This window comes from Archocentrus centrarchus, chromosome 4, assembly GCF_007364275.1.
Source record: "Archocentrus centrarchus isolate MPI-CPG fArcCen1 chromosome 4, fArcCen1, whole genome shotgun sequence".
NCBI lineage: Eukaryota > Metazoa > Chordata > Actinopteri > Cichliformes > Cichlidae > Archocentrus > Archocentrus centrarchus.
Genome location: NC_044349.1, coordinates 11,827,053 through 11,853,390, shown reverse-complemented (window position 1 = coordinate 11,853,390; position 26,338 = coordinate 11,827,053). Strand labels below are relative to the sequence as shown.

At 41.0% G+C, this 26,338-nt stretch overlaps 1 protein-coding gene across 1 annotated transcript in view; it reads right to left on the bottom strand.

Annotated features, from left to right (window-relative positions):
- Positions 1-55: 55 nt before the first annotated feature.
- The window catches only part of tprb (translocated promoter region b, nuclear basket protein), a 28,313-nt gene continuing 2,030 nt past the window's right edge, over positions 56-26,338 (bottom strand). Inside the window, exons 4-51 of the mRNA XM_030726765.1 lie at positions 25,974-26,070; positions 25,784-25,887; positions 25,515-25,679; positions 25,161-25,253; positions 24,952-25,032; positions 24,451-24,538; positions 24,183-24,323; positions 23,922-24,025; positions 23,572-23,769; positions 23,280-23,387; positions 22,924-23,150; positions 22,642-22,805; positions 22,321-22,463; positions 21,831-21,979; positions 21,556-21,718; positions 21,299-21,433; positions 21,075-21,215; positions 20,751-20,919; positions 20,002-20,168; positions 19,467-19,619; positions 19,218-19,334; positions 18,566-18,769; positions 18,253-18,440; positions 17,934-18,081; positions 17,004-17,141; positions 16,487-16,618; positions 16,202-16,332; positions 15,878-16,088; positions 15,584-15,730; positions 15,212-15,410; positions 14,881-15,074; positions 14,491-14,564; positions 13,923-14,119; positions 13,378-13,662; positions 12,830-12,984; positions 12,650-12,730; positions 11,774-11,959; positions 11,544-11,693; positions 9,312-9,405; positions 8,731-8,888; positions 8,582-8,641; positions 8,370-8,461; positions 1,531-1,640; positions 1,323-1,421; positions 1,022-1,178; positions 671-792; positions 482-568; positions 56-198 (exon numbers count right to left, since the gene is read on the bottom strand). Of these exons, the coding sequence (XP_030582625.1) occupies positions 152-198; positions 482-568; positions 671-792; positions 1,022-1,178; positions 1,323-1,421; positions 1,531-1,640; positions 8,370-8,461; positions 8,582-8,641; positions 8,731-8,888; positions 9,312-9,405; positions 11,544-11,693; positions 11,774-11,959; positions 12,650-12,730; positions 12,830-12,984; positions 13,378-13,662; positions 13,923-14,119; positions 14,491-14,564; positions 14,881-15,074; positions 15,212-15,410; positions 15,584-15,730; positions 15,878-16,088; positions 16,202-16,332; positions 16,487-16,618; positions 17,004-17,141; positions 17,934-18,081; positions 18,253-18,440; positions 18,566-18,769; positions 19,218-19,334; positions 19,467-19,619; positions 20,002-20,168; positions 20,751-20,919; positions 21,075-21,215; positions 21,299-21,433; positions 21,556-21,718; positions 21,831-21,979; positions 22,321-22,463; positions 22,642-22,805; positions 22,924-23,150; positions 23,280-23,387; positions 23,572-23,769; positions 23,922-24,025; positions 24,183-24,323; positions 24,451-24,538; positions 24,952-25,032; positions 25,161-25,253; positions 25,515-25,679; positions 25,784-25,887; positions 25,974-26,070 (6,753 nt within the window). The 3' untranslated portion in view covers positions 56-151. The remainder of the gene's footprint in view (positions 199-481; positions 569-670; positions 793-1,021; positions 1,179-1,322; positions 1,422-1,530; positions 1,641-8,369; positions 8,462-8,581; positions 8,642-8,730; positions 8,889-9,311; positions 9,406-11,543; positions 11,694-11,773; positions 11,960-12,649; positions 12,731-12,829; positions 12,985-13,377; positions 13,663-13,922; positions 14,120-14,490; positions 14,565-14,880; positions 15,075-15,211; positions 15,411-15,583; positions 15,731-15,877; positions 16,089-16,201; positions 16,333-16,486; positions 16,619-17,003; positions 17,142-17,933; positions 18,082-18,252; positions 18,441-18,565; positions 18,770-19,217; positions 19,335-19,466; positions 19,620-20,001; positions 20,169-20,750; positions 20,920-21,074; positions 21,216-21,298; positions 21,434-21,555; positions 21,719-21,830; positions 21,980-22,320; positions 22,464-22,641; positions 22,806-22,923; positions 23,151-23,279; positions 23,388-23,571; positions 23,770-23,921; positions 24,026-24,182; positions 24,324-24,450; positions 24,539-24,951; positions 25,033-25,160; positions 25,254-25,514; positions 25,680-25,783; positions 25,888-25,973; positions 26,071-26,338) is intronic.

Sequence of the window (26,338 nt, the reverse complement as noted above, 5' to 3'; positions counted from 1 at the left end):
TTAAAAAAACAAAAACAAGAGCGAAGCAAAAAACATGCTTCATAACAACTGATCATCATGAAGTCTGAATACAGAGAGGAAAAAACAAACGGATGTTTTTCTGAAGGGAACGATGAGCTCTATGTTTAAGTTTGACAACTTGATTAGTGCTTCATCTTGCAAATCTTCTCCCATGTTTCCATGAAGGAAAAGCTTGACCTGTGAAGGTGTAAACATATTTTTAGATAAGCCTGTTATACTGATGTTAAAAAAAAAATCTGCACAGTGGCTGCATGAAATGTGTTATAACCACAATGAATGTATGGTGTTTTTATTAATAAAAAAAACCTCATAATTAAATATGTTTTAAGTCTTTTGTGAGTGGCCGTTTAAATTAAGAGTTAAAAACACTGCCAAGTGTTTGTGCACATTACAAAGTCTGTATTACATCACGATTAACACCAGCAAATTAATTTGCTCATTTTGCTTTCGAATGCGTTACCTCCTCTCTTCATGCGGCTATCCGACCAGCGTTGGAGCTGTCTGCTGGGCCCAGGACGAGAGGGTTTCGGTGGAGCGCTGCTTGTATCTAGACAAATGCAACATGACAATCACCACAGAACAATGACATATAACAAAAGAGAAAATATTTTACAATCATAGCTGGGAAATGGCACACTCTGTACTGTACCTGCAGAGCTGGAGGAAGGTTCCTGGCTGGTGGATGGGAGGCTGCTCTTGTCAGATGGCTGGCTTGACTCCTCCATATCACCCTGAGACACCACAGGATCCACTGACACTTCAGCAGTGGGCCTGGAACACACAAAATGCACCTCAGATTATGTAAATAATGACCTTCATAGTTTTTCCAGCTGGAAAAATTGTACTTTGGTTCACTTACTGAAACTGAGTGGAAAGAAAAGCTCACATTTCAAGAGCCTTTCATTAGAGACATTTTCAAAATAAATACTCAAAGAGCCAGAAGTCTGAGTCCCACAATCACCTCAAGGACTGACAAACTGCTGAGAGGAGTGAGACTCACCTATCAGTGTCTGGCTCTAGAAAGACGTCATCTCTCTCCTCCCCTGTACCGGCAGCTCCTGGCACCACCAGGCCTGGGGTGGACGTGCTCACCATGGGAACAGACTGAGAGGCGTGCTCTGTTGTGTCGGACTGAGCCACTTCAGAGAAGGCAGTTACTGGAATATAAGGAGAGGAAAACAAATTTTAACTTTTCAGAAACTTGTAGTGCTCCCACATCCCAAATTTCCTCACAGTTAGCTCACAACAGATAGTTTTGAGGATGCTGGTGAAAAGGCCGGCTGACAGAGACAGACAAATACCTGGTGCTGCAACTTGCAGTGGTGTGGTGGGAACACTGCGTCCACCAGACTCTTCCTCATGAGTGGCTAAGAACAGGGGGCTTTCAAACATACCAAGACCTGAAGAGAAGAATTACTTTGCAGTTAAAGAAAAGAGATTGCGGAACATCTTGATGTGCACAACATCCCTTGGGGATAACGATTACTGATTAAACATGTGGTGAAGTACCTCCTTGTGATGCGAGCTGCACCAGGTCCGAGTGCGAGGAAGAGCTGGTCTGCGGCACCTCCTCTGAAGGGCCAAACCTGAAGCGTGGCACGCCAGCTACCTGCGGAGAACTGAGAAACAAAAGAAGCACAAACATGATTCACAAGACTAGAGTGACCAACATGGTCCAGTTGTAAGTTTGAATAATAACAGCTCTGAATAAAATAATAATACCATAGATCCTGAAACAAACACTGGGAAAATAACATGGGTACATAAACACCTGCTGGCAGTAACACACATCTTAGGAAAGGATAACGTACATCTCTACCTTTTAAATACTCAACAATATAATCCAGTGTGTTGTTCTTTGCTGTGTTGGGTTTATTCATACTGAGTGCCTTGCTATTTGTTACCTGCCAATATTTCGCAATAAAAGTCCCGTTAATAAAACAGTTTCTGTCCACTGAAATGTGAGAAGACTTAATTAGCTTCAAATAAAGGCTCATTATAAAAGCTGGAGTCTCAATTTGAGGAGAAATAGTACATCTTTAGACTGTCAAAAGGGACCTCATTGATGAAAGGTATCAGCCAGGAGAAGGGAACAAAAACACTTCCACAGCATTGGATATACACTGAAGGAGCCACAGGAATTTCTGGCAAGTACTGCCAGAAGTATTACATGACAAAAATCTCCTGTAATATCTACAGTTGTGCTCAAAATAATAGCAGTGCATTTAAAAGCACGAGTAAAGCTTGGCATCCTTAATTTCATTTTATTTCCAGCCATTGGAAACACTGCACATTACATTCTAAATCAAAACATGAAGAAAAATGTATAATTTTTCCAATTACTTAACAGGAAATGAAGAAAAATGAATGTTGGGCTGTTCAAAAAACAAACAAAAAAAAAAAAATAGTGTCTGCATTTTTCTTTATAAACTCAAATATTGACTTAATGAACTGAAAAACCTTTAGGAATTAGCATTCCTGTGAATCAATAAACTAATATTTAGTTGTATAACCGCTGTTTTTGAGAACTGCTTCACAACTGTGTTGCATGGAATTGACCAACTTCTGATATTTATAACAGGTATTCCAGCCCAGGATGATTTGACAACTTTCCACAATTCCTCTGCATTTCTTGGTTTTGCGTCAGAAACAGCATTTTTGATGTCACCCCACATGTTTTCTATGGAATTAAGGTCCGGGGATTGAGCTGACCACTCCATAACTTTAATTTTGTTGGTCTGGAACCAAGATGCTGCTCGCTTACTGGTGTGGTTGGGGTCTTTGTCTTGTTGAAACACCCATTTCAAGGGCATTTCCTCTTCAGCATAAGGCAACATGACCTCTTCAAGGATTCTGATATATGCAAACCGATCCATGATCCCTGGTATGCAATAAAAAGGCCCGACACCATAGTAAGAGTAACATTCGAATATCATGATGCTTGCACCACCATGCTACACTGTGTACTGTGGCTTGAATTCAGTGTTTAGGGGTTGTCTGACAAACTGTCTGGGGCTCTTGGACCAAAAAAAGAACAATTTTAATTTCATCAGTCCACAAAATGTTTCTACATTTCTCTACAGGCCAGTCGATGTGTTCTTTGGCAAACTGTAACCTCTTCAGCACATGCCTTTTTTTTTTCTAGCAGTGGGACTTCATGGGGGCTTCTTGCTGACAGATTAGCCTCACACAGGCATCTTCTAATTGTCACAGTACTCACAGGTAACATCAGACTGTCTCTGATCACCCTGGAGCTGATCATTGGCTGAGTCTTTCCCCTCCTGGCTATTCTTCGATCCATTTGGATGGTAGTCTTCCCTTTTTGTCCACGTCTCTCTGGCTCTGCTTTCCATTTTAGAGCATTTGAGATCATTTTAGCCAAGCAGCCTATTGATTTCTGTACTACTTTATATGTTTTCCCCTCTCCAATCAACATTTTAATCAAAGAATGCTGTTCTTTTGAACAATGTCTGGAACGGCCCATTTTTCTCAGGTTTTCAGTGAGAAATGCATGTACAACATGTGTTGGCTTCATCCTTAAATAAGGGCCACCTGATTGACACCTGTTTTTTCACAGAATGAATGACATCACTGATTGGACTCTATACTGCTATTATTCTGAACACGCCCCTTTCAATTAATTATTCAATTACACAGACTCAGGAGTATGCATATCATGAATGTTGGGTCTGTTGGTTTTCTATGACTCTACTACACCTACTGGTAAATTGTTTGCCATGTAGTAATATGATTTCTACCAAAAAGTCAAGTCAAGTTTATTTATAAAGCACATTTAAAACAACGACGTTGACCAAAGTGCTGTACAAGATCTGTAACCCCAAGGACTATACTAAATAAAAATAAAAATATATAAATAAATAAATAAAATAATAAAATAAAAATAAATAAATAAAAACATTAAGAACAATAAATAACATAAGAAAATTAAAAATTAAAACGTTTAAAACAAGTACCATAAAATACCATAAAACAATCATCTAAAAGGAGGTAGCACTGCAGCCAAATGCCAAGGAAAAGAAATGTGTTTTTAATAGAGATTTAAATGTGTGTATCGTCTGAGCTGTGCGGATATGGAGAGGTAGATCGTTCCATAGCTTTGGTGCTGCTGCTGCAAAAGCTCGATCACCTCTCTGTTTTAGTCTAGTTTTAGGCCTCTGTAAGAGCAGCTGGTTCGATGACCTCAGAGCTCTTACAGGGGTGTGACAGTGAAGCAGCTCAGACAGATACAAAGGTGCCAGTCCGTTTAAGGCTTTAAAAGTAAGCAATAAAATCTTAAAATCGATTCTAAAACGGACAGGGAGCCAGTGAAGGGATGACAGGACTGGGGTAATGTGTTCATGCTTTTTTAAACCGGTTAAAAGACGAGCTGCCGCATTCTGGACTACCTGCAGGCGGCGCACAGATGATTGATCTATGCCAAAGTACAGAGAATTACAGTAGTCCAGGCGGGAAGTAATAAAAGCATGAATAACTTTTTCCAGGTCCTGCTGCGGGAGATAAGGTTTTACCTTGGCAATGACTCTGAGTTGGTAAAAACTGATTTTGGTAACAGCACTTACTTGCTTCTCCATTTTAAAACTACTATCTAAAATGACACCCAGATTTTTCACAGCATCACGACAGTGAGGAGCCAAATGACTCGGAGTGCCAGAGGAGTAGCTTGAGGGGTCAAATTTACCAAAGCATATGACCTCGGTTTTGCTTTCATTAAGTTTTAGGAAATTGTTTCTCATCCAGGACTTGATGTCACTTAGACAGTTCAGCAGGGGTTCCCATGGATCTCTGCTGTTCAGTTTGATGGGCATATACACCTGGATGTCGTCAGCAAAACAGTGGAAACAAATATTATGTTTCCTAAAAATCGACCCTAGAGGCAACATATACAATGAGAAAAGAATTGGGCCCAGAATGGACCCCTGAGGCACTCCACAAGAAAGCTTTGCTGTGGTAGAAAAACAGTTTCCTAGATGGACAGAGAAACTTCTATCAGTAAGATATGATCTGAACCAAGTCAGAACCGTGCCTTTAATGCCAATTTCATGTTCTAGGCGGGATAGAAGGATCTCGTGGTCCACAGTGTCAAAGGCAGCTGACAGATCTAGAAGTACTAAAACTGCAGGACTACCAGAGTCCACAGTTAAAAGCAGATCGTTAAAAACTCTTAAAAGAGCCGTCTCTGTGCTGTGACGCATTCTAAAACCTGACTGAAACTTTTCCCACATTCCATGTTCACTTAAAAATGCTTGAAGTTGCTTAAAAACAACTTTTTCAAGAACCTTGGATAAAAATGGTAATTTAGAAATTGGTCTGTAATTTGAAAGAACATCAGGGTCAAGGTTCTTCTTCTTGATTAGAGGCTGTACAACTGCATGTTTAAAGGCAGCTGGAACACAACCAGATGCAAGCGCACTGTTAATCAGAGCGAGGATAGTTGGTCCCACTGAATCAAAAGCCTCTTTAAAAAGGCGAGACGGAACACAGTCTGTGGGAGAGTTTACAGGTCTCATATTTTGAATCACCTCCTTTAGTGTGGAGAGTGTGACAGGCTCAAACTGCTCAAAGACAGCTCTGCTGGGAGGAGGTGCAGATGAGTCTGTTTCAGCCTGAGGTGATGAAGGCCTGAGGGCAGAAATTTTTTCCACAAAAAATTTCTTAAAGTTTTCGCACAGTGCAGGACAGACCTTCGCTTGGTTCACATTACAGCGAGGATCAGCGAGTGAATTAAAAACACTAAAAAGAAAATGAGGCCTGTGACTGTTACTTGAAACAATGTTAGAGAAATAAGCAGACTTTGCATATTTTACTGCTTTCTGGTATTTCAATAAACAGTTACGCAGGATCTCTAAGGAGACATGGAGCTTATCCTTTTTCCACCTTCTCTCAGCGCGTCTGCACTCACGTCTGAGAGCGCGGGTTGTCTCATCCAGCCAGGGCTGGGAGGAAGGTTTGGTGCGTTTGGTTGTAAAAGGGGCAATACAGTCCAGTACAGCAGTGCAAGCAGATATAAAAGAGTTAGTGAAGTCCTTGGTATTCAGGCTCAAGCAAAAATCCAAATTGCTTAAGTCAGAGTTTTTAAAAGCAGCTGCAAAATCAGCAGCGCATGAAGAGTTAACCAAGCGCACACGACGTGTAGAGGATACTCTATTTATCCCAGAGCTGGGGAGCGCTGCTGTAAATAAAACAGGAAAATGGTCCGATATACCACAGTCACGTATCCCTGTGATGCAGACTCTAAGTCCATAAGACAACACCAGATCCAGTGTGTGACCTTTTTCATGAGTGGGACCACACACGAGTTGTGTTAAGTTAAAAGAGTCAATAAGCGAGGCAAATTCTTTAACCAGTGGACCACTCTCACAACACACATGAATATTAAAGTCGCCAACAATTAAAATACGGTCATATTTTAGTATGAGACCCGTCAGCAAGTCAGCAAAGTCACCGATGAAGTCCTTCGTGCACTTCGGTGGTCGGTAAATCACCGCGCAGAGCACCGAGGGGGAAGAGTTTATCTCCAACAGCTGCAGTTCAAAGCTGGCGTACAGGTCTGCCGAGACCTGACGACAGCGAAAACTGCATTTAAATATTGAAGCAAGTCCTCCACCTTTTCCAGAGATCCGCGGGGAGCTGAAGAAAGAACAGCCGGGAGGTAAAAGTTCGGAAAAAGGTGCAGACTCACCAGCATGAAGCCACGTCTCAGTCACAAACATAAAATCCAACTGCTGTGCGATGAAAAAGTCATTGAGAAGGAAAGTTTTGTTGGCTAACGATCTAGCATTTAGTAGGGCCATTCGGATGTCCAGATCCTTGTTAGCTGAGGCCGGGGCCCGCTTCAACAGGCGAAGGTTAGCATGGTTTACGCCGCCTCCACGATCCCGCATCCTGCGCCAGGACGAGGGACGCCGAGTCTCCAGGATGACAGGTGGGACAATCGGCCTGATCTAGCGACGCCCGAAATCCACAGGCAGCCCAACAGCCTTGAGGCGGCAAAGACCACCATCCAGGGGGTAATGAACAGACAAACCTAGGAGTCTCAGGTAAGTTTTGACCCGCACCGCGATACCTCCCCGCTTTCCGCGTCTCCTCTGGCGTTTGTTGGGGACCGGAGCACTGGGCAGCCGGCGCAAATTCTCAGGTACATCCGATAGGTGTGGAGGAAAAATCGTTGAGTTTTTCTTTACAGTATATGCTGGTACCAAAACAAACTGGAGGTTTAGAAGTGTCTGCCGATCGTAGGTGATCAAAGCGGAGACATCTGGGCAGATGACTACCAGGAACAGAGCGACAACAAACAATACACAGAACAGCTGACGGCAGGCCGTACACAGTGGCGCCATCTTGGTTTCAAAAGTTGTGTCAAAAAGATTGATTGATCTGTTTACTCATGTTGGATTGCTATTATTTTGAACACAACTGTATATGTCTGGACTATGGAATGGGGCTGTAAGACAGAAACCTTTTCTGACAAAGATAAACATCCAAGCCTGGCTGCAATTTGCAAAAACAAAAACAAAAAACATCATGTCTCCCAAAAGCCTGTGGGAAAAATGTGTTAAGGTCTGATGAGACCAAGGTTGAACTTTTTTTTTGGCCACAATTCCAAAAGGTACATTTGGCATAAAAACACCACTTTGCATCCCCAAAAGAACACCATACCCACGGTGAAGCATGGTGCTGGCAGTGGTTTGAGGTTGCTTTTCTTCAGCTGGAACTGGGGCTTTAGTTAAGGTGGAGGGAAATATGAACAGTTCCAAATACCAGTCACTTTTGGCCCAAAACCTTCAGGCTCCTGCTAGAAAGCTGGAGATGAAGAGGAATTTCACCTTTCAGCATATCCAGACCAACAAATGAATGGCTTCACCAGGAGAAAATTAAAGCTTTGTAATGGCCCAGCCAGACCTGTGAAACTGGGCTGTGCACAAAAGATGCCCCCTGCAATCTGACAGATTTGGAGCATTTGAGCAAGGAAGAGTGGGCAAACATTGCCAAGTCAAGATGTGTCATGCTGATAGAGCACAGCTTTTTTATATTTTTTCCCCTAAAAGATTTTTTTGTTTTTTTAAATTGAATTGCACATATTACAGGTCACATTAAAGGTGGTAAAAGTTTTGAAATGATATATCGTGGTCTAATTTTTTTCCATTACAAAAACCTGGCATTTTAACTAGGGTGTGTACACTTTTTATATCCACTCTACATGTCTCTTTGTGGCAACTTTCAAGTTGTTTTCCTTCCCCATATGCATGATATAAATGAATGAATCATTCCTTAAAACTTTGTGCATGTTGTTTGTGTTCTAACTTGTGTGCCATGTGTGAGAGACTTACTGGATGGCCTGGTCAAAACCGTCAGAGCGATGAGGCACCACCAGAGTGGGAGTGCTGGGAACCATCCTGTCATCTTCATCGAAAAAGTGCTGCTGCAGAGGAAGCGAGGCAAGAAAATGGGTGGATTTAAACAACAACAGAAGGTAAAAGTTTCACAATGAGATTTGTATTAATATCATGATGTAAATTCTCAGACTTTTAATGTGACTTACAGCACTGCCCGGCACACCAGGAGTAAGTCTGCCCACCGACTGGCGACGGACTGGGATACGCTGTAAAAGCAATTCCACAAACCGGTTAGAGAGAACATTAAAGACAGTTTTTCCTCCCTCAGTGGTGACAGATTACTTTCCCTACACACCTGAACCTGAGCAGGTGGACCCAGTTCTGATGTCTGCGCAGGATGGATGTTCAGGCGGGGGGGCAGCTGATGGACTGGTCTCCGTGGTGACTGGGGCATACGTGTACCAGAACTCGTGGGTTGTTCTGTAGAGAATGCCTCCATTGTGCCACCCTCAACTAAAACAAAGTTAAAAAGGTCCAAATGAACAAAAGTACGTCTGATTTGAGATAAATACACTATTGAATTATAGCTTATGAAACTCTTGGAAGACTCAAAAACTAAACACATGTAAACAATCAATATTGTAAGTTTTCTAACTATCCCAGTTACCTGTGACTTGTATTTAAACCTCCTATTACCATGTAGGGCTAAAACATAAGCAATATAACTTGAATCATTTGTTTTACTTGTAAAACCTTATTATGGCCAGTTTTGCTACTCATCCTTTCAAACGGGGGGGGGGGGGGCACAAAAAAACCATGACATCTTTCTCAGTCATTGTGGAGTGTTATAACTAATTGGATGGCGGGACAGTTTATGAGCAAATGCGGAGAATCTGAGGTACATCTACATATTTGACAGGGTTTCCTGGAGCTTACAGCTGGGTGTCTGGGAATCTGCTGGCCTCTGGGTGGAGTCGGACGCCCCCAGACTCTCCTCTGTTTCAGTGCCGGGGTCTGTTACGTCAGGTCCCTGAGAAAGGAGAGGACACAAGGAAGTAAAAGGAAATGGATGGCACAAGAAATTGAAACCTAGTTGTAGAATTTTAAAAGATTAAACAGGGCAAATGAAGGTGAGACCAACAGGTAATGTGAATTTGAGCAGTAAAGGAAAAAAAAGGAAGAGAAAGGTCATGAAAGGAAGCAGGTTACTGGATGGTTCCCGCACAGTATAGCTGCCAGGGTGTATTGGCAGAGCACCACATACAGATTATGATTCACTTTCTCCCTGTGAGAAACAAAACCGCCCTTCAAACAAGCCTAAAAAGTACGGATGCAAGGATTTCAATACCAATGTTTCAAATAACTTGGCTTTTTAAAATTTATTTCTTCCTCCCATGTTTGTCATTTTGTGACAAGGAAACAAAGATACATTCATGATTAAAAAACAAACACCCCCCAACTGGTAATTTTTTAAAAAGTCTTCATTACACCATAAACAAATATGTAACCATCATAAAATTGATGTGACACTTTCACCGGTCATCATCTTATTTGCCAACACCACCAATGGTGGTTGATACTGATCTTGGACTACTATACAGTCCTGTGAAGAGAAAAAAACAAAACAAAAAATTATTATTCAGTGGCTTTTAGAACCAGCTGTAGTAGTAATAGTTTTATATACGACTTTATCGGTTTCTCACATCATTGTGGAGTAATTTTGGCCCACTCTTCTTAACAATGTTACCTCAGCTCATTGAGGTTGGCGGGGAATTCATTTGTGCACAGCACAGCTCTTAAAGTCCCGTCCAGACTGAGGTCTGGACATTCTTTAACTTTTCAGCCATTGTGTTGTAGATTTGTGTTTGGGATCATTGTCCCGTTGCATGACCCAATTTGGGACAAGCTTTAGAATACTTTGGTATACAGAGGAGATCATGGTCAACTCAATGACTGAAAGGTGCCCAGTTCCTATGGCAGCAAATCAAGACACCCTCCACCACCGTGACTGACATCGGTGTTTGGTTTTCACCAGACTGCACAGAGCCCTGCAAAAACCTTCTCACATGACTACACTGATTCTTCTGCTCAAAAAACACAAATACTGAGGACCCAAATGGAACCCACACAGATTCAAGCAAACTTTAAATACACATTATGACATGTTTGTTATTCTATCTTTAATGCTTTCTATGACTGTTTACATTTCATAAGTAATATTACAGCTCAAACTTTCTTTTAATTTCTTGCAGTTTTATCTGTGCTGCTATTTGATATTTTTCATCATTGATACAGAAAACAAGGACAAAAACAAAAGAAGTAAAAAAAAAAAAAAATCTGTATTTTGTTATTCTGCTATCATCTGTGGTTCTCTGATTTAGATTGTGACTGTTTATATCAATTCATACTGATTTGGTTTCTCCTGTGTTTTGCACACTGGATATCAGAGACAACCACTTATGCTGTACATGTGTCTAGAGCTTGATTTCTAAGCAGAATATGTTTTGGCAGCGGACCAGATGTCTGACAGGGGTTAACGTTTTTGTATAATGTGCTCACTAACACAAGTTGAACTCAGCCCGTCTTCATTGTTTGCATTTGTTTTCTTTGCTGTATCAAACATGCACCGAACCAGATTTTTGTATCTTTACACCTCTAGTGACATCTACAGGTTCTATTCAGCTGTCCCGCGGCGCGGCATATGCATGAACCTGGATCGCTGTTGTACCTTGTGTGGTCCACTTTGTTCTGACAACTACCTTTGAAAGTAACACACTTAGCATTTACTGTTCCAAAGCCTCACACACACAAAACTTGGACACAACACTTCAAACACCTTTTAGACTTCCAACCTTACACAATGATTACAAGTAAAAGACCATTAGCTGTCCCTCTGCAGACACTGACTCATCCTGAACATGTGCAACGAAGACGAGAGCAAAAAATAAACAGCTAAAGTCAACACAGGCACAGCTTGTAGGCAGACAGAGAGTTACAACACAGGGGTAGAATGCAAGTGACGGTGAAACTAGCCTGTGTGGAAAAACTGAGTGAGTGAACGGGAAAGGGAGTGAGTGGGAAGGGTTAATGGAGTGTACTGGATCTGAATGCTGCGTGGGTGACAGTAATGAAAGCTCAGAGCTGGAACTCATGGGTCGTAGATCTTACCTCTGTGTCATCTCCTTCGTAGGGTTCGTTGCCGTCTCCGCTCCCCTCGTTACTGTCCTCTCCTTCCTCCCCCATCTCTCCATCATCTTCCTCGTCATCTTCATCTTCCTCCTCCTCCTCTTCATCTTCTTCTTCCTCATCATCATAGTCCTGGAAACCGGGGAAATTTTTAGGACAAATTTTCATAATTTACATATTCCCTTTTAAAAAGCGCAACAAAAATGCTCTACCTGCTCTTCTTCCTCCTCTTCCTCTTCCTGTTCTTCATCACTCTCTGTGTCTGTCACAATAACTATTACTTCCTGCTGCAGGTGTTCCGAGGTCTCGCTTTGGGTCAGGGTGACCTCTTGATCCATTGCAACAGACTGAGAGGCTGCACCTTCATCTTCTTCCTCCAGTGCAGGAAACTCCTCAGTCTACAGGTCAAAAAAAACAAACAAAAAAAACCCCAAAAAGAAATGGGCACCATTTACAACATGCATTCAGTTAAACTATTTCTGTTAGTATACATGTTAGTATAACAGAAAAAGTGCTGCATTAATGTGACAACCCTGCCTCTTACACAGTTTCCTATTCTTTTATGTTTCTGTTAATCCATCAGTATGTGCATGCTCTTTAATCAAAATGATATTTTTAATGCTAGAATATGATTGTTGTTATCCATGAATTTTCAAATTTGCTATTTTACAAGAAAAAGCAGGAAAAATAGTAAAGCACATAATTTTTTGATTAAGATGCCAAATTACAGTTATTTTCTATAATTTAGTTTTAGTGATGGAATGTTACGCTTAGTTTCTGATTCTCAGAGAAGTCCAAGTGTGCTGACTCAAATTTGGGTATAAAAATGTGAATTCAGTTTGTTATTTGCCTAATAAATAACAATATAATTTTTTGTTTTAACAGATTTTTTTGACAGATTCATAAAATATTTGCATTTTCTTATTTTTATGACAGGTGGTCTAAAACATTTATCAGGGACTGTGTTTCATCAGAGTAAATATACTAACAGTAATTTGATCAAGAGCTGATGTACAAAATTAAAAAATACATAACTAACAGCTTTTACTAAGACGTCACTATGACTGTTTCTGTTAGTTTTGGCCAACCTGGCTTGCTTCGCCACCGTCTAGACTGTCTGTTGGCACCACTCCCTCAGCCTCAGCGCTGTCCTCGACCAGCACCTCTTCCTAAGAAGACCACGTGACAATCAGAACTGGACCCTCAATACTCACTGAAATTAAAAACAACAGAAATGGCCAAATTTTTGTGCACCAACCCAACCTCACCTCTGGATCCACTCTCTGGATAATGCGCAGCTTCTTTGATATGGGAGCCCGGGAGGTGTCCTCCTGAGTCGTGTCTGTATCAGTGACTACACTGGTGGTTTCCTCCTCTTCACGAGGACGCTTGGACATTGCAGAGGTTCCTGGTGCTGCTGACCCTAGAAATAAAGCGTGACTATTGTTGGTTAAATAATTTTTAAAAACTTTATCATGCTTAAGTAGTGGCTCATTAAAACATTTTGAAAAAGGAAAAGAAGAAATTTTTCTCACAGGACAGATCAAAGAGGAAGTCTGAACTTAATTGAAGTTAATTTTTCATCTCTAACATTAGGTGCACATGAAAATAAGTGTGCATAAGCATGGATTTGTCTGTTTCCAACATTTATTCTAATATTGTGACTCCATTATGAAACATTTTTTGACACTGAAGTCAAATTTGCAACATTTTGTTTAAATATCCCTGTACTGTAGCTTCCCCAAACCCACCAGAGTGTTCATCTCGCTGCCTAAGACATAATATTATCTCAGGTTTCAAAAAGATAATCTCTCACCAGTGCCAAACACAGAGGAGGACGTGGAAGGCCGTTCCACCTGCGAGCTAGGTGTTGCCTCAATCACCACAGATGGTGGCTCCTGATTGGCTGGCTCTGTATGGGCCATGCTCTGCTGCTGTGTTGGTTGAACAAATGCAGTGGCCTGTGTCTGGGTCTGCTGCACGGTCAGCATGGGGCTAGCTAAGGTCGTCTGGACGTTCGGGCTGGCAGAGCGCACTGAGCCGCTGGCACTGCCGTACACGGTCACATGCTCCACTGGTGGACCTTCAGCTGGCTGCATGGCTGTCACAGAGTTAAAGTGGAAACAATATTAACTTAATGTTAAACCCTAATTCCAAATACTGTATGTTTTACCAAACTTTATTCAATGAGCCACTGGTTTTATTGCATTTATTACACACACACACACACACACACACACACACACACACACACACACACACACACACACACACACACACACACACTTCATGAAATAACCTGTGGTTAGTTCCCTGCTTTTGAGACTACCAGGTCAGCTTAAGATTTGCTGTTAGACCTACCTTCCTGGGTCTCCACTTGTGTAGTGGGCATGACAGTAGCAGTGGGTGTCGGAGTGGGTACAGGAGCTGGGGTGATCATGGGCCTGATGCTTGCTCTTGGAGTGGGTTTGTTCCCTGGGTTGACAGGCTGTTTACTGGCTGTAGCAACTACAGGTGTAGGCTTAATGTTGGCGGTTGGAGGCTCAGAGGTGCTGGCACTGACAGAGGCAAGGATTGGGATCAGTAATGAGTCTCCTGGACCTTAAGTACATTTTAAGGATCCACTAAGTAAATGATTTCACACCATTGTACTCTCTCCTCCAAATTTAAGATATGTCTAATTTTGTGACTCAATAAGTCAGAGGCACAACCAAAACACAAATGACTAAGAAAAGTGTAACAAATGTTGACTGGCCACAACTGGTAAGCAACTAGTCAATGAAGTCAGTATAAGGACAAATACCAAACTTACTGGATGGATTGATAATTACATTTTATAAGAAAAATATTTTGACTAAGTCACTCCTGTGTAACAAAAGTACCCTATAGTGTAAATTGACATAATTTTTAGCTTCTTTTCCCTTCATACCTGCCCCTGTCTGCAGCTGGAGTGGTCTTCAGGCTGATCTGCCTCTGCTCTGTGCTCCTTTGCGGCTCTTGGGTCTAAAAGCAAGACAGACAGAAGGGGACCAACAACATGCTCAGAATCAGGACATCGAGTTGTCACTAAGTGTTTCTAATAAAATAATGTAGTTAAGCCATAAAAATGGAAAATGATGATGGAATAAATATTCCACATCTTTATTTTTCACCAGGACATCCAAATTTTGCTCAGAGAGAACTAACACTTTGATTCTTTTTTTAGGAACTTATCACAGATACTCATGTTTTAGTTATTTGTAACATAACTAAAACATTTATATTACAGCCTATAAAGAAAAAAAAAATTTGGCTTTTGAAAACTTTACAGCAACCTCACCTTGCTGGGACCTGCCTCAGGTGGCTCATCTCGCTGCTCTTGTCTCTCCTGTTGACCTCGCAGGTCTCGGAGTTCTCGCTCCTGTCGACTCAGACGGCCCTCATATTGAGACTTGAGCGCGCTCACTCGCACCTCCAACTCCTCACGTTGTTGTTTTAATTCCTCATTTTCCTTCTGCAACTGGTCTTTACTGCCTGAGAAGAAATTATGTTCATCAGTTTCAAACTGAGAAACAACACTACATCAGGGGTTAGAGATGGAGAGGAACAGTTAGTAATTGATAAAAATCAGGAATTTATCTTAGTCCTACAACAGCAGGACATCCTCTCACTCATAAGCTGGTTGATCTTCTGCTTGGCACAAAAAATGGCCTTCCTGGTCTTCTCCTCCTTCTCGGCCATCTGCTGTCTTAGCGCCTCTTCCTGAGAAGTTTTATCCTGCAGCTCCTGCCGCAGCCTGGTCAGCTCTGTCTGCAGCCGAGATGACTGTTCCTGAGCATTATGTGCGTCGGTCTCTCGCTCCGTGACCACCTGAGGTGAGTGTGGAGAACTGTCTAAAAACTGTTGTTTTTTTCCCCCCTGCCAAGAACTTTTACTATAGAAGCTGATCAGTAAAATGAGCATCTCACATATAGGAGGGCTAAGAGAACAATTAATGAGTAAAACATGGACAATTCAGTAAAAGGTTTTTGCTTATGTTCTACCTTGCTGATGTTCTCCAGTTGTCCTTCTAGCTCTTTAATCCGGGCTTCAGCTTGACTCAGAGAATCTCTGAGACTCTGCAGTTCCTGAACTGAGGCTTGACGAGCCTCCTCTTCTTGGGATGGGCCTGCTGTGGCCTCAGCTAGCAGCTGGAGGATACACAGAATTAAAGATTAACCTCAAGCAAGCACAACAGTACTACTACTAATCATTCAGTCTGTGATGAATATTATACAGCCATGCACTTTTATTTCAGGCTTTGGAATGAAGCCTAAAGCAGTAATGGTAACAAGTACCTTGTCATGTGCCACCTTAAGCTCGTCATACTGTGTCCTATAACGGCGTCCAATCTTCTTGATCTGGGTGATAGTTCGCAACTTATCCTGGAGTTCATGGGTTTTGGTGTCCAACTCATTCTGCTGTGCATTCTTTTCATCAGTTAGCTTACTCATACTGTCACGCAAGCTTTGTATCTGGTTCTGTAGGGATGCTGTGAGATTATTTGTCCTATAGAGAGAAAAGAGGATAATAGAAAAATGAATGGTAGTATAGAAGAAAGAATAGATAGGGAGAACAATTCAACATCCTGTCCAATTCAGCAGTTCTATGTAGTTCCTCACCTGGCCACCTCTGATTTAAGTCTGTTGGTCTCCTCATTCAGCTGCTGGATACGTTTGAGATGTGCCTCTTTCTCAGAATGCAGACGCTTGTATTCTTCTGGATCTGAATCTTTCTGCTGACTCACCAAATGCTAAAAGAACATGAAAAAAAACAGCTGTGTATTTGAATGTTACAAGAAAAATTAGTCTTTCATCTCATAACTTAGAAGTTATGTCTGTATCGTGAGATTTTTCCCCTTCATACAAAAAAACTTTACTGATTTATATCCTAGTCTTCATGCTGACCTGAGTCCGAGCTTTCCAGCGTTTCAGTTCCTCTTCCAGTATCTTCTTCTCTGCCTGCAGCATGCCACTTTTCTCACTCAGCTCAGAGTTGGCCTGCTGCAGTGGCAAGATTTCTGACTCCAGATTTTGCACCTGAACACACGAAAGAGAAGCTGGAACTGAGCAGATTTCAAACATAACTGCTGCTTTGCTGCTGAATGCCTGAGAAGAGATTATGGTTCAATAAACTTATTCAAGAGATACTGCATCCACATATGATGGAGAGATGGCCAAAATGAAAAACATAATGCCTCTTGTTATGGGATAAATATGTGGATAACACACGTGAATAAATGAATTGTTAAAGTATACAAATAGAGGCAAAATATGTGGTGAATGTACATAATATTCCTTCATTTTTGTGACATGATAAAGGGGAGTGTAATGCTTCTCTATGGCATGCTGGAGAATAGCATACTTTAGAGGAGCACTTGAAATTCAACCAAACTAACAAAATTTTCTCTAAAATGAGGCTGACCTTAGTTTGGGTTTGCTGCAGTTCTTGCTCCATCTTGTCCTTCTCCTCTCTTAAACTCTTGTTAGTCTCCAATAGGATGCTCATGGTTTCGGTCTTCTTCATCAGTTCATCGTGCTGAGCCAGGGTCTTTGCTGTCACCTGAAACAGAGTTAAGTGACAGGTAAAGAAAATCTGCAGATGGCTTCTGTTGGGTCGTGGATTTCCCTCTGGCCAAGATGATGTGGATTCAAACCTTTTAAAAACTCAATTCAAACCAGAAATTTGAAAAAAAAAAAAAAAATCACAGCAGAGGAGCAGAATTTGGTGCAGGTTTATTAAACACACAGGTTCAAACAAAAAACATAAGAAAGCATAAGTTCCCGGCATGCAGGTTAGAAAAAGCCAGCAGCAAAAAGATTGATCGGGGTGTCCCACATTTAAGTTCTCTCCTTATGACAGGTCTGACAGGTCCAGTCAATTACGTGGCCATTTCTAAACTTGAGACATTTTTTTTTACATCGTCACAATCAAACATAACCCTCCCAAACACCAGCTGGGTGATCGCTATCAGTAGCAATCGCCCAGTGTTAAAGGGTTAACTGTATAACCCCTGGAATACTTTGTATTATCCTAATCATGAGATATCTGTTGAGCCACATTTCAAAAGGTATACATGTATAAAGTGATGTGAAAGAATGAATTAATGAATATAAGACATTATGCATAATATAAATATAGCAGGCCTCAGCTCTAAACTACTACCTTAAGTATACAGTGTACATCCTCCCAGTGTATGTATGACTACTATTACTGATAACAAATGATACTATAACTATTAATACAATGGTAATACCCCCACCAAAACAATAGAACCAGTCTGTGTACTCTATACAGGAGCAATCCAACCTTAATGACTGTAAAGTTACTTAGTAATCCAGTATAAACACAAACCTGCATCCTCTCCCTTGCAGCACTCAAACTGTCCTGCACCTCCTTTAGTTCTTGTTCCAAATGCTCCACCCTCAAACGGTAACGCAAAGTTTCCCCCTGGGCAACCTCAAAACGAGACTCCGCAATCTCCTTCTCCCGCCGCACAAACCTGTGATTGAGAGCAGGGATCAAATGCTGTTAAAATTTGTGAAAACATGACCACATGTAAAGAATAGCATTTGTCAAAGAAGAAAAACCAAAGAAATCCTCCAACTTTTAAATATTTTCTCTATTTTTTAAATTTAGAGTCCTACAGTATAAGAGATAGATAACGTGTTACCTGAGAATCTCAAGAAGTTGGTCTTGGGATTTTCCCTCTTCAGTCAAAGATATGTTCAGGGAACTCTCACTAGCAGCACGCTGCAAATTATCCGCCATCTGGCTGCTGATTGTCTGGATCTGCTCATGAAGGAGGGTATTCTGCCTTTGCAGCTCCTCATAGCGGCTCTCCATCTTAGACATCTCCTCCTGTAAGATGAGGAAAGAAGTTAGAAATGTCGCTCCTAATTAAACAAACAAAAAAAAAAAACTGTTAATTTGTAAACTCAATGTTAATATATCTAGTTATCTAATGTGTTGACACTAAAGCAAACCTTGAGGATCTTCTCTTGCTCCTCCCATGAGACTCTGGCCTCCAGTAACTCAGCACTGATCCTCTGCACTCTCTCCTCTAGCTGGTGTTTGAACTCGGTGGCCTGCAGGGCCTGAGCTTTAGCTGCCTGCAGGGCTTCCACATCTGCTGCATGCAGCATCATCTCCCGCTCATATTTATCCTGAGCTTCAGCTGCCAGCTTAGCCTTGAAGATAGGAAAGAATGTTTGATATTAATCTCTTCATATCTCAATCTCAACAGTTATTGTTTCCTGACATCTCCTTCAAACTTATTTTTGTTTTTTAAGCCAGCTGAGATTATCCTTTTTTTGTTACAATGCAATACCAGCAATGCATTAATCATTGGATTAATGCACAACTTGTTTGTGCAATTAATTTTGAACTTCTAAAAATCATCTGATTTAAAATCTTCAGTGGTGGTATACCAAACTACACAGATTGTGTCTTTGCTCAACAAATTATGAAACTAACTGCAGGTGCACCATTTAAGTGCAATTTAATAAACTATCATGGGCCATCAGCATGAGGATATGCTCTAATCATGGCATAAATTTAACCTTTTGACCACAAATTGCTTCAGACAAACATTTGACACTTTTCTTTTAATGTAAAATTTTAATCATAGCTGCTTACCTGATCCTGGCTGTCCTTTACAGCCTGCTGTTGCTGGGCTTCAGCTACTGCCACCTGCTGTAGCACTGCCTGGTGGTCTGCCTGGGTACTGGTGAGACTTCTCTTCAGGCCATTTATCTAACACAGACAAACAACAAAAATAAATTTTTATTTATCACAGAAACCTGTAAACATGTTAACATTTCATTCTTTTTAAAAAAATGAAAACTGCCCAGCAGTATTTGCTTGCTTATAATAAGGATTTCATACTTGTTCCTCTAGAGAGGCCAGGGCACTCTTCTTCTGCTCCTCTATGTCTTGCTTTTCCTTCACTGCTTGCTGAAGCTTCTCTTCCAGTCTGCAACGATGCTCCTCAGCTTCCTTCATACGGGTCTCAATGGATGAGCGTGCCTGTTCTGTTACCTGGTCATTACACGTTTACAAAAATGAAAAACTTTATACAAAAATCTTCAGTTTTTTTTTTTAAATCAAAGTTCCAAATTTGCAGTCTGTGAGAAGATCAGATCACAGCTCAAAATACTGTGTACTCCAATTGTGTTTAATATGTTATGCTGAGTTGCCTTATGGCCACTTTTAAAGTTTCTTACAATAATCTCTTAGTAGTCTCATCTACGTTTTCATATAAACTTAAGTTAAACTTAATTAGAAAATAAAATTCTGGTTATTTGATGGAACCAACAGTCCTTAGCAAGTTTCCCAGTGTCATCTTTTTTGTGGCATTTAGGTGTTTTATGAGCTGAGGAACACAAAAGTTTGGAGGTTGTTTCACAATTGTGCCCCCAACCTGTTTCTCTTTCTCCAGTGATTCCTCGAGACTCTGAGCCATTGCTCTGTACTGCTCCATGCTGGATGTGGCTGCCCTGAGGCTCTCTGCAAGCTCTTCTGCCCGGGTTTCAGCCAGCTGCAGGCGGCCTCGTAGATCCTCTCTGTCTTGATCTGAACCAGGCAGGCCTGCAAGTGAGTAATGCAATTTGGCAGTCAGTGGGTGATTTTAAGATGGGAGGATGCAATGTGGCCTAATAAAATATACAAATTCATTTTGAAGAATCTGTGCTTAAAACCCATAAATTTTTGAATGAGTGTGGTTTAAACATTTCACTTGATTCTTTTACTAGATTTGATCTCATATAAAAAGACGCTAACACAACATTCAAGCTTTTAAAAGTTAAGATGAAAGAGGGTCAGTCAACTGGAAAAACGGACATCTGTGGAACCCGAGCAATTTACTTGTCTTACAACCATCTCAAATATCCAAGTTAGAATGTAAATGTCCTTTTAATTTCACAGCAAAATGAATTCAAATGAATGAAGACGTTAAACATTCTTCTGTATTTGTTTTTAGTTTGAGGTCATGGTATTTAGAATAGAATGCCTTTATTGTCATTATACACAATGTACAATGAGACTGGAGATATCTGGATATATTTCATAATATCTAGACAATATACAAAGAATATAGGAGTGTATATGTCTGGATTACATTGTGAATGTAGCTTTACATACTTCTGTATGTACACACGTATAAATGCCAACCTCTGATGATGGGTGTGGATGGGGAGCTGAGGGTGTGACGCCCTTCAGTGCTGCCTTGCTGCATCCTGAGGGTGTTGAGCTCTGACTCAGCAGCATTCAGTTGTTCCTTTGTTTTCTGGTGTAAGGCTACCTGTGTCTCCAACTGCCTCTTTGCATCCATTAACTGAATCTGTGAATATGAATAAATAAATACATTAAGAAATATTATCTATAAATACCTCTCTGTACTTTTGACCTTTGTTTTTATTAACTTTAGGCCTGTGTTGAACACTACTTCAGGCCCCATCACAAAAGCTCATATAAACAGTTTTATTTGATGCCTACTTCCTGGTTTCTGCTGAGCAGGTGGCGCTGTTCCACTTCTTGCTCAAGCTTCTTCTGTAGCTGGGAGATGTCTCGTTCCTGCTTCTCTAACTGGCTGTTGAGACGCTGACGTGTATCGACCTCAGATCGCTCAAGAGTGGCCTTGTAGAACAGAAAACGTAACATTTTTGTTTTTGTAAATGAGTGATAGTGAGACACTGGCAGCAAAAATAACCTCAGATTACCTGAATAGACTGAAGATTGGTCAGCAGCAGGTTTTGGCTCTGTTGCTGGCTCAAAATTGTCTCTTTCTCCTGATTCAGCCGGGACTCCACCAGCTTCAGCAGGTCTCGCTCCTTACGCAGGTTCTCAGCACGGCCCTGAAAGGGAGGATGAGATAAGCCTGCAGTAGATGTCTCAGTACTTCCTGGAGCAGAGACAGTTCAACTCAGAAGTGGTATGAAATACAGACACCATACTGAATGATGGATAAAAGGCAAACCTCAGCCATGGTAAGTTTCTCCTTGGACGCTTTAAGATCCTCATTCAATGTATGGATGGTCTGCTCAAGCTTCTGTGAGGCAGCCTCCATTTTCTGTCCTTTTTCTCTCAGTGAAGCAATCTCTTTCCTGTAGCCCTCAACATTGTCCTGCAGCATCTCATACCTGAAAGTGCAGAGGTTAAAGTCACTTTTGTTGTTTAAATGTTTGATTATAACAGTGGATATTTCCCCTGAAAAATGCTCATTTCTGCTCAACCCCCCCCTAAAAAAATTACCTTTTGGAGGCAAACTCTAGCTGTGTGGATATCTTGGCATTTTGAGAGCGGAGCTCAGAGAGCTGCTCCTGAAGCTTCTCATTCTGTGCAGTCATTGCTTTCTCACTCTCCATGTGCTCCTTCTTATAGCTGGAGAAGACCTCCTGCAACTGCAGAAGAAATTTTTAATACTACTGTTAGTTCCAGTTTTTATTGAGGATAAATAACACATTGCTCCAGTGTCTGTGATTCAGATAGGCCTAAACATACAGAACATCTCTTTATGTAGGCACTGTGCCATCTGGTGGCCAGCAAAGCAACATAATGAAATGTCCCAAGTTTTTAATGAAGGAAGGTGAGCCAGTGATGGAATACAGCTCCACGGAAAGCTCTGCTACGTAGCAATAAAGAGCGCTATAGACATGAAAACTATAATTCTTTAAAATTATGCTTTTGATAAACAAATAGTAATGCTACAGTTTCAGTGTTGTGTGGCAAATTTAGCGCTCACCTGTCGCAGAGCTGCCTTGGCCTCCAATGCCTCAGCAGATTCTGTAGCCATCGAAACAAGAGCAGTGGGTGTTCCTGTGGTGGGAGTAGCTGCGGGTGAACGTCGAGGGGTCGACGTCAGAGAGAATTCTTCAGGTGGCGTACCTTGAGAACAGACAATAAGGTATTCAAAGTGTAACATGCTGTAAAAAAGTGCAAACCTGCTTTGAAATTAGTGCATCAAATTATATAAACACCATTTACTTATGTTTTATAAAGACGCCAACATTAATGTTCTTTGGCGTCTGTGTTCTACAGCACTTGTTCTCTCTGCCTGTGTTACCTTGTTGTGGGAAGGTGACTCCAGTTGCCTGAGCCAGTAATACACGATACATGTCCCTCTGCCTCACAATGGCCTCAGCCATCTTTATCTGCTGGCTGCGTTGCTCTCTCAAAGACTCCAGCTCAGCCTGAGCTTTCTCCAAACTCTGCTCCAGCTCCCCATGCCTGAGACATTTCATTGTGATTAAAGATGAGAGAAAATTTAGTTCAAATGCAAAATTCTGGCGTAGGAAAAGAAAACGAAAGAAAAAAAAGAAAAAAGTCAGCAAACATTATAACACACCTATTGCCAGTAGACTCAAACTCCTCCTTCTCCTGGGCATCGCTAAGCTCTCTTAGGGCCGCAAGAAGACGCTGGTTCTGCTTCTGAAGCTCCTCTACACTGCGGAAGGTCACCAAGTGTTGGCTGATCACCTCTGACGTGCTGCTGACATCACCTGAGCTCACCTCCTCCTCGTGAATCACATGGTTTCCACGAGCCTCTTCAAGCTCAATCAGCAGCACACGAACCTAGAGGGAAAGATAAAGGGTGTTATATAGATTAAGAATTTTGAGGTATTAGATTATTTCTTAGTAATCCTATCTTTATTTTGAAAATGAAGAAAGATTATCCACACATAAAGAAAAGCATCACCCCACCTGCTGCGCCATGTCAGTCAGCTGAAGTTCAAACCTCTGATTGTCCCTTTCCAGGACTGAAGCACGCTTGTTGGCCTCATCAGCCTCATTCTGCAGGTGGTGCACCTCCTGTAACAAATATATATTGCAGGCTTGAGCATTATTTCAAATACAGATGCTACTAACAGTAGAATGAACTTTTTACCTAATACATTTACCATGAAGGAATGTTTTTACCATTTCCACATTACAGGAAAAAAACAATTAGAAAGGGGGGTGTCTCTGAACAATCTCACTCATCTGGCTTTCAAACCTTAACAGCCTGCTCCAGCTTGGCAGAAAGACTGGCCACTGACTTCTGCATGCGCTCATGCTCATCCCTCTGCCTTTTGAGGATGGGAGCTTTTGCCTCCACTTCTTGCACAATGTCATCCAGATACTTGTTGACTCGCTTGTTCTCCAACCGCTCCAACTGCAGCTGCTCCTTGCTCTCCAAATACGCTGTATACAACTGAAGACAATGCCTCGTGTCAGAATAAGAAAGCAGACTGTGTCTTGCTGTTAGTTCAACACACTTCATTAAGAAATTGGAACAAAGCAAGACATGCACTTAAAGATTCTACATAGGTTCATAATCAAGTCTGGAAACTGAGCTGTACATACCTCAGTCAGCTTCATACCAGGTTTTATCTTGGACACAACAGTTGCTGTTGGAGACATTGTGGTAACTTGCTCTTCTGTCAGAATAGATGTTGTAGCAACAGGGCCTGGACAGATGTAGAGAAAGCTCATAGATCATTTATTGACAAAAAATCCCAGCAAGGCTTAGCTGAAGTTCCAGAAAATCCTGACAGATTCCTTTTAAAATGTCTACAATTAATCAGTGTCAACATAAAGAAAACAGGACTAATCAACCCAACTGACCTCTAAGTTTAGAACTTGACAGCAGTTCATTGGCATTGTCCAGCTCCTTCTCGAGGCTCTGAATCCTGTCCTTTAACTCACCAACAGTTTTGTCTGTGATGCCATTCATTTCCTGCAACTTATCCTCAAGACCCTTGTTAGCTGTGGAGCAGGGAGGAAAAGCAAAGATTGCTCTAAATTAGCAACAACGTGCAACTAAATGAGCAAATAGACTAAATCAAACATATGCTGTCCTTCTAGGGTAGAAAACCTGACTAAAGCCTTGTACCTTCACCAGCATCTTTCAGCAGCTTATGCAGCTCTTCCACCGCCCGACTCAGCTCTTCACTTTTTGCCTCAGAATCTGCGGCTGCTCCCTGCAAGAACAGATGGTTGAGAATAACAAAACACTGGCAAAGACGCTGAACAAATACATTTCATTTACAAACATGAAGCTTAAATGACGTCATATTAATGATATATAGAAATATATAGAAACTTGTACAGAAGCAGTAAAGTTATTAAGGATTTAAACAGTCAAATATTCAAACCATGAAACTTGCAGCACATTCATGATTTCAGCTGCTGTTTAAAAACTGGACATCACAAACTATCTATAAAAATATTATTTAAGACTAAAGCACTCAAACAATAAGCCTCTGGTAGCATATTTTGAAGTTGTGAAACACTGAAACAATGCAATATAATAATGCAGTAATATGAACTGGGAAATAACGGTCCAGAGGCACAAAATACCAAATCACATGTTTGCTTTTTCATGTGTACATACCTTATATAAATTGGAAAGCTTTATGTTGGCATTCAGCTCGTTTCTGAACTTCTCCTCCATGCTGGCGTGTAGCTCCTTGGCCTAAAGTAAGTTAAAATCCAACCATTCACTTTAATGATTACACTTTACTCCAAGTGCTATTAAATGACAATAATACTGATGGCTTTGATTAAAAAGGAATTACTTTCACTCTATAGAAACACACTTACTTCTTTGAGTTTGCTGATCATGTCCTCATTTTGTTTCTGAAGGTTTTCATTTGAGGTCTTCAAACCGGCCACTTGATCTTGGAGCTTGTTCATCTGGAAATCACAAAGACTATGGCATTAGATGGCAAGTCACATAAGGTTCTTACACTATCTCAAAATAGGGAACTATCCACAGTCAAGGCACAATGACCACTGAGGACAAAGTAACAAACTGAGACTGAAACTGTTACGCACTCAGAGATTATTCTCTGAATCAGAACCAGCTCAATAAATTTCTTCAGTTTTGATATTTGATTTCACTGTAAAATGTTCAACAGGGGAATTAAAAAAAAAAAAGAAAAAAAAGGGACTTGCCTCATCTTCTTTATTCTCCAGGGTACACTTCAGTTCGAGGATCTCGTTACCCTTCTGCCGGGACAGGGATAGCAGTTCTTCACTCTTGGACTTCAACTCCTCATTAAGCCAAGATGTTTGGCTGTGAAGCAGCTCCTTCTCTTGTTCCATACGCTTCTCCTTGTACTGGAATGAGAAACGACCACAACTTCAATCAGTAACCATGTAAAATTGACCCTCTCTGCAGATGCACATGGTGTTATTCAATCTACATGAAAACATCAACTCACTTTGATGTTGACTTCAGCTACTTCAAGTTCATCTAACTTCATCTGCAGGGCCATCTTGGATGTGTTCACTTCCACCAATTTATCATTGAGTTGCCTCAAGTCATCTGGTAGAGCAAAAGAAATAACTTTAGTGTATGTGTAGATGACATTTTGTATGTACAAATATAAAGTTTAATTTAACTTTTCATACCATTTAAATTTTCCACTTCCAAGGATCTCCTCTCCAGTGTTCGCACAAGTTCTCGCTTTTCTGCCTCTAATTCCTCTTTGGCTTTGGACAGCAACGTCTAAACAAATGTATTATTTTAAACACACTGATTAAACATAACTTGTGAACTTTGCCTTAAATCCTTGAAACATCAATACAAGTTCAACTATCCTCTTTACATATATAAATAATTGTAATGTTGAAAACTAACGCGTTATATCTTCACTTCTCTCAAAAAGCCAACAATTTAGGGTTCCCGTACATATTAGATGAAAATGGTTGACATCTGTTTTTGGACAACTGTGTTTATCCCTTCTCTATTTTTAGCGCTGCATCTTGAAACAGTT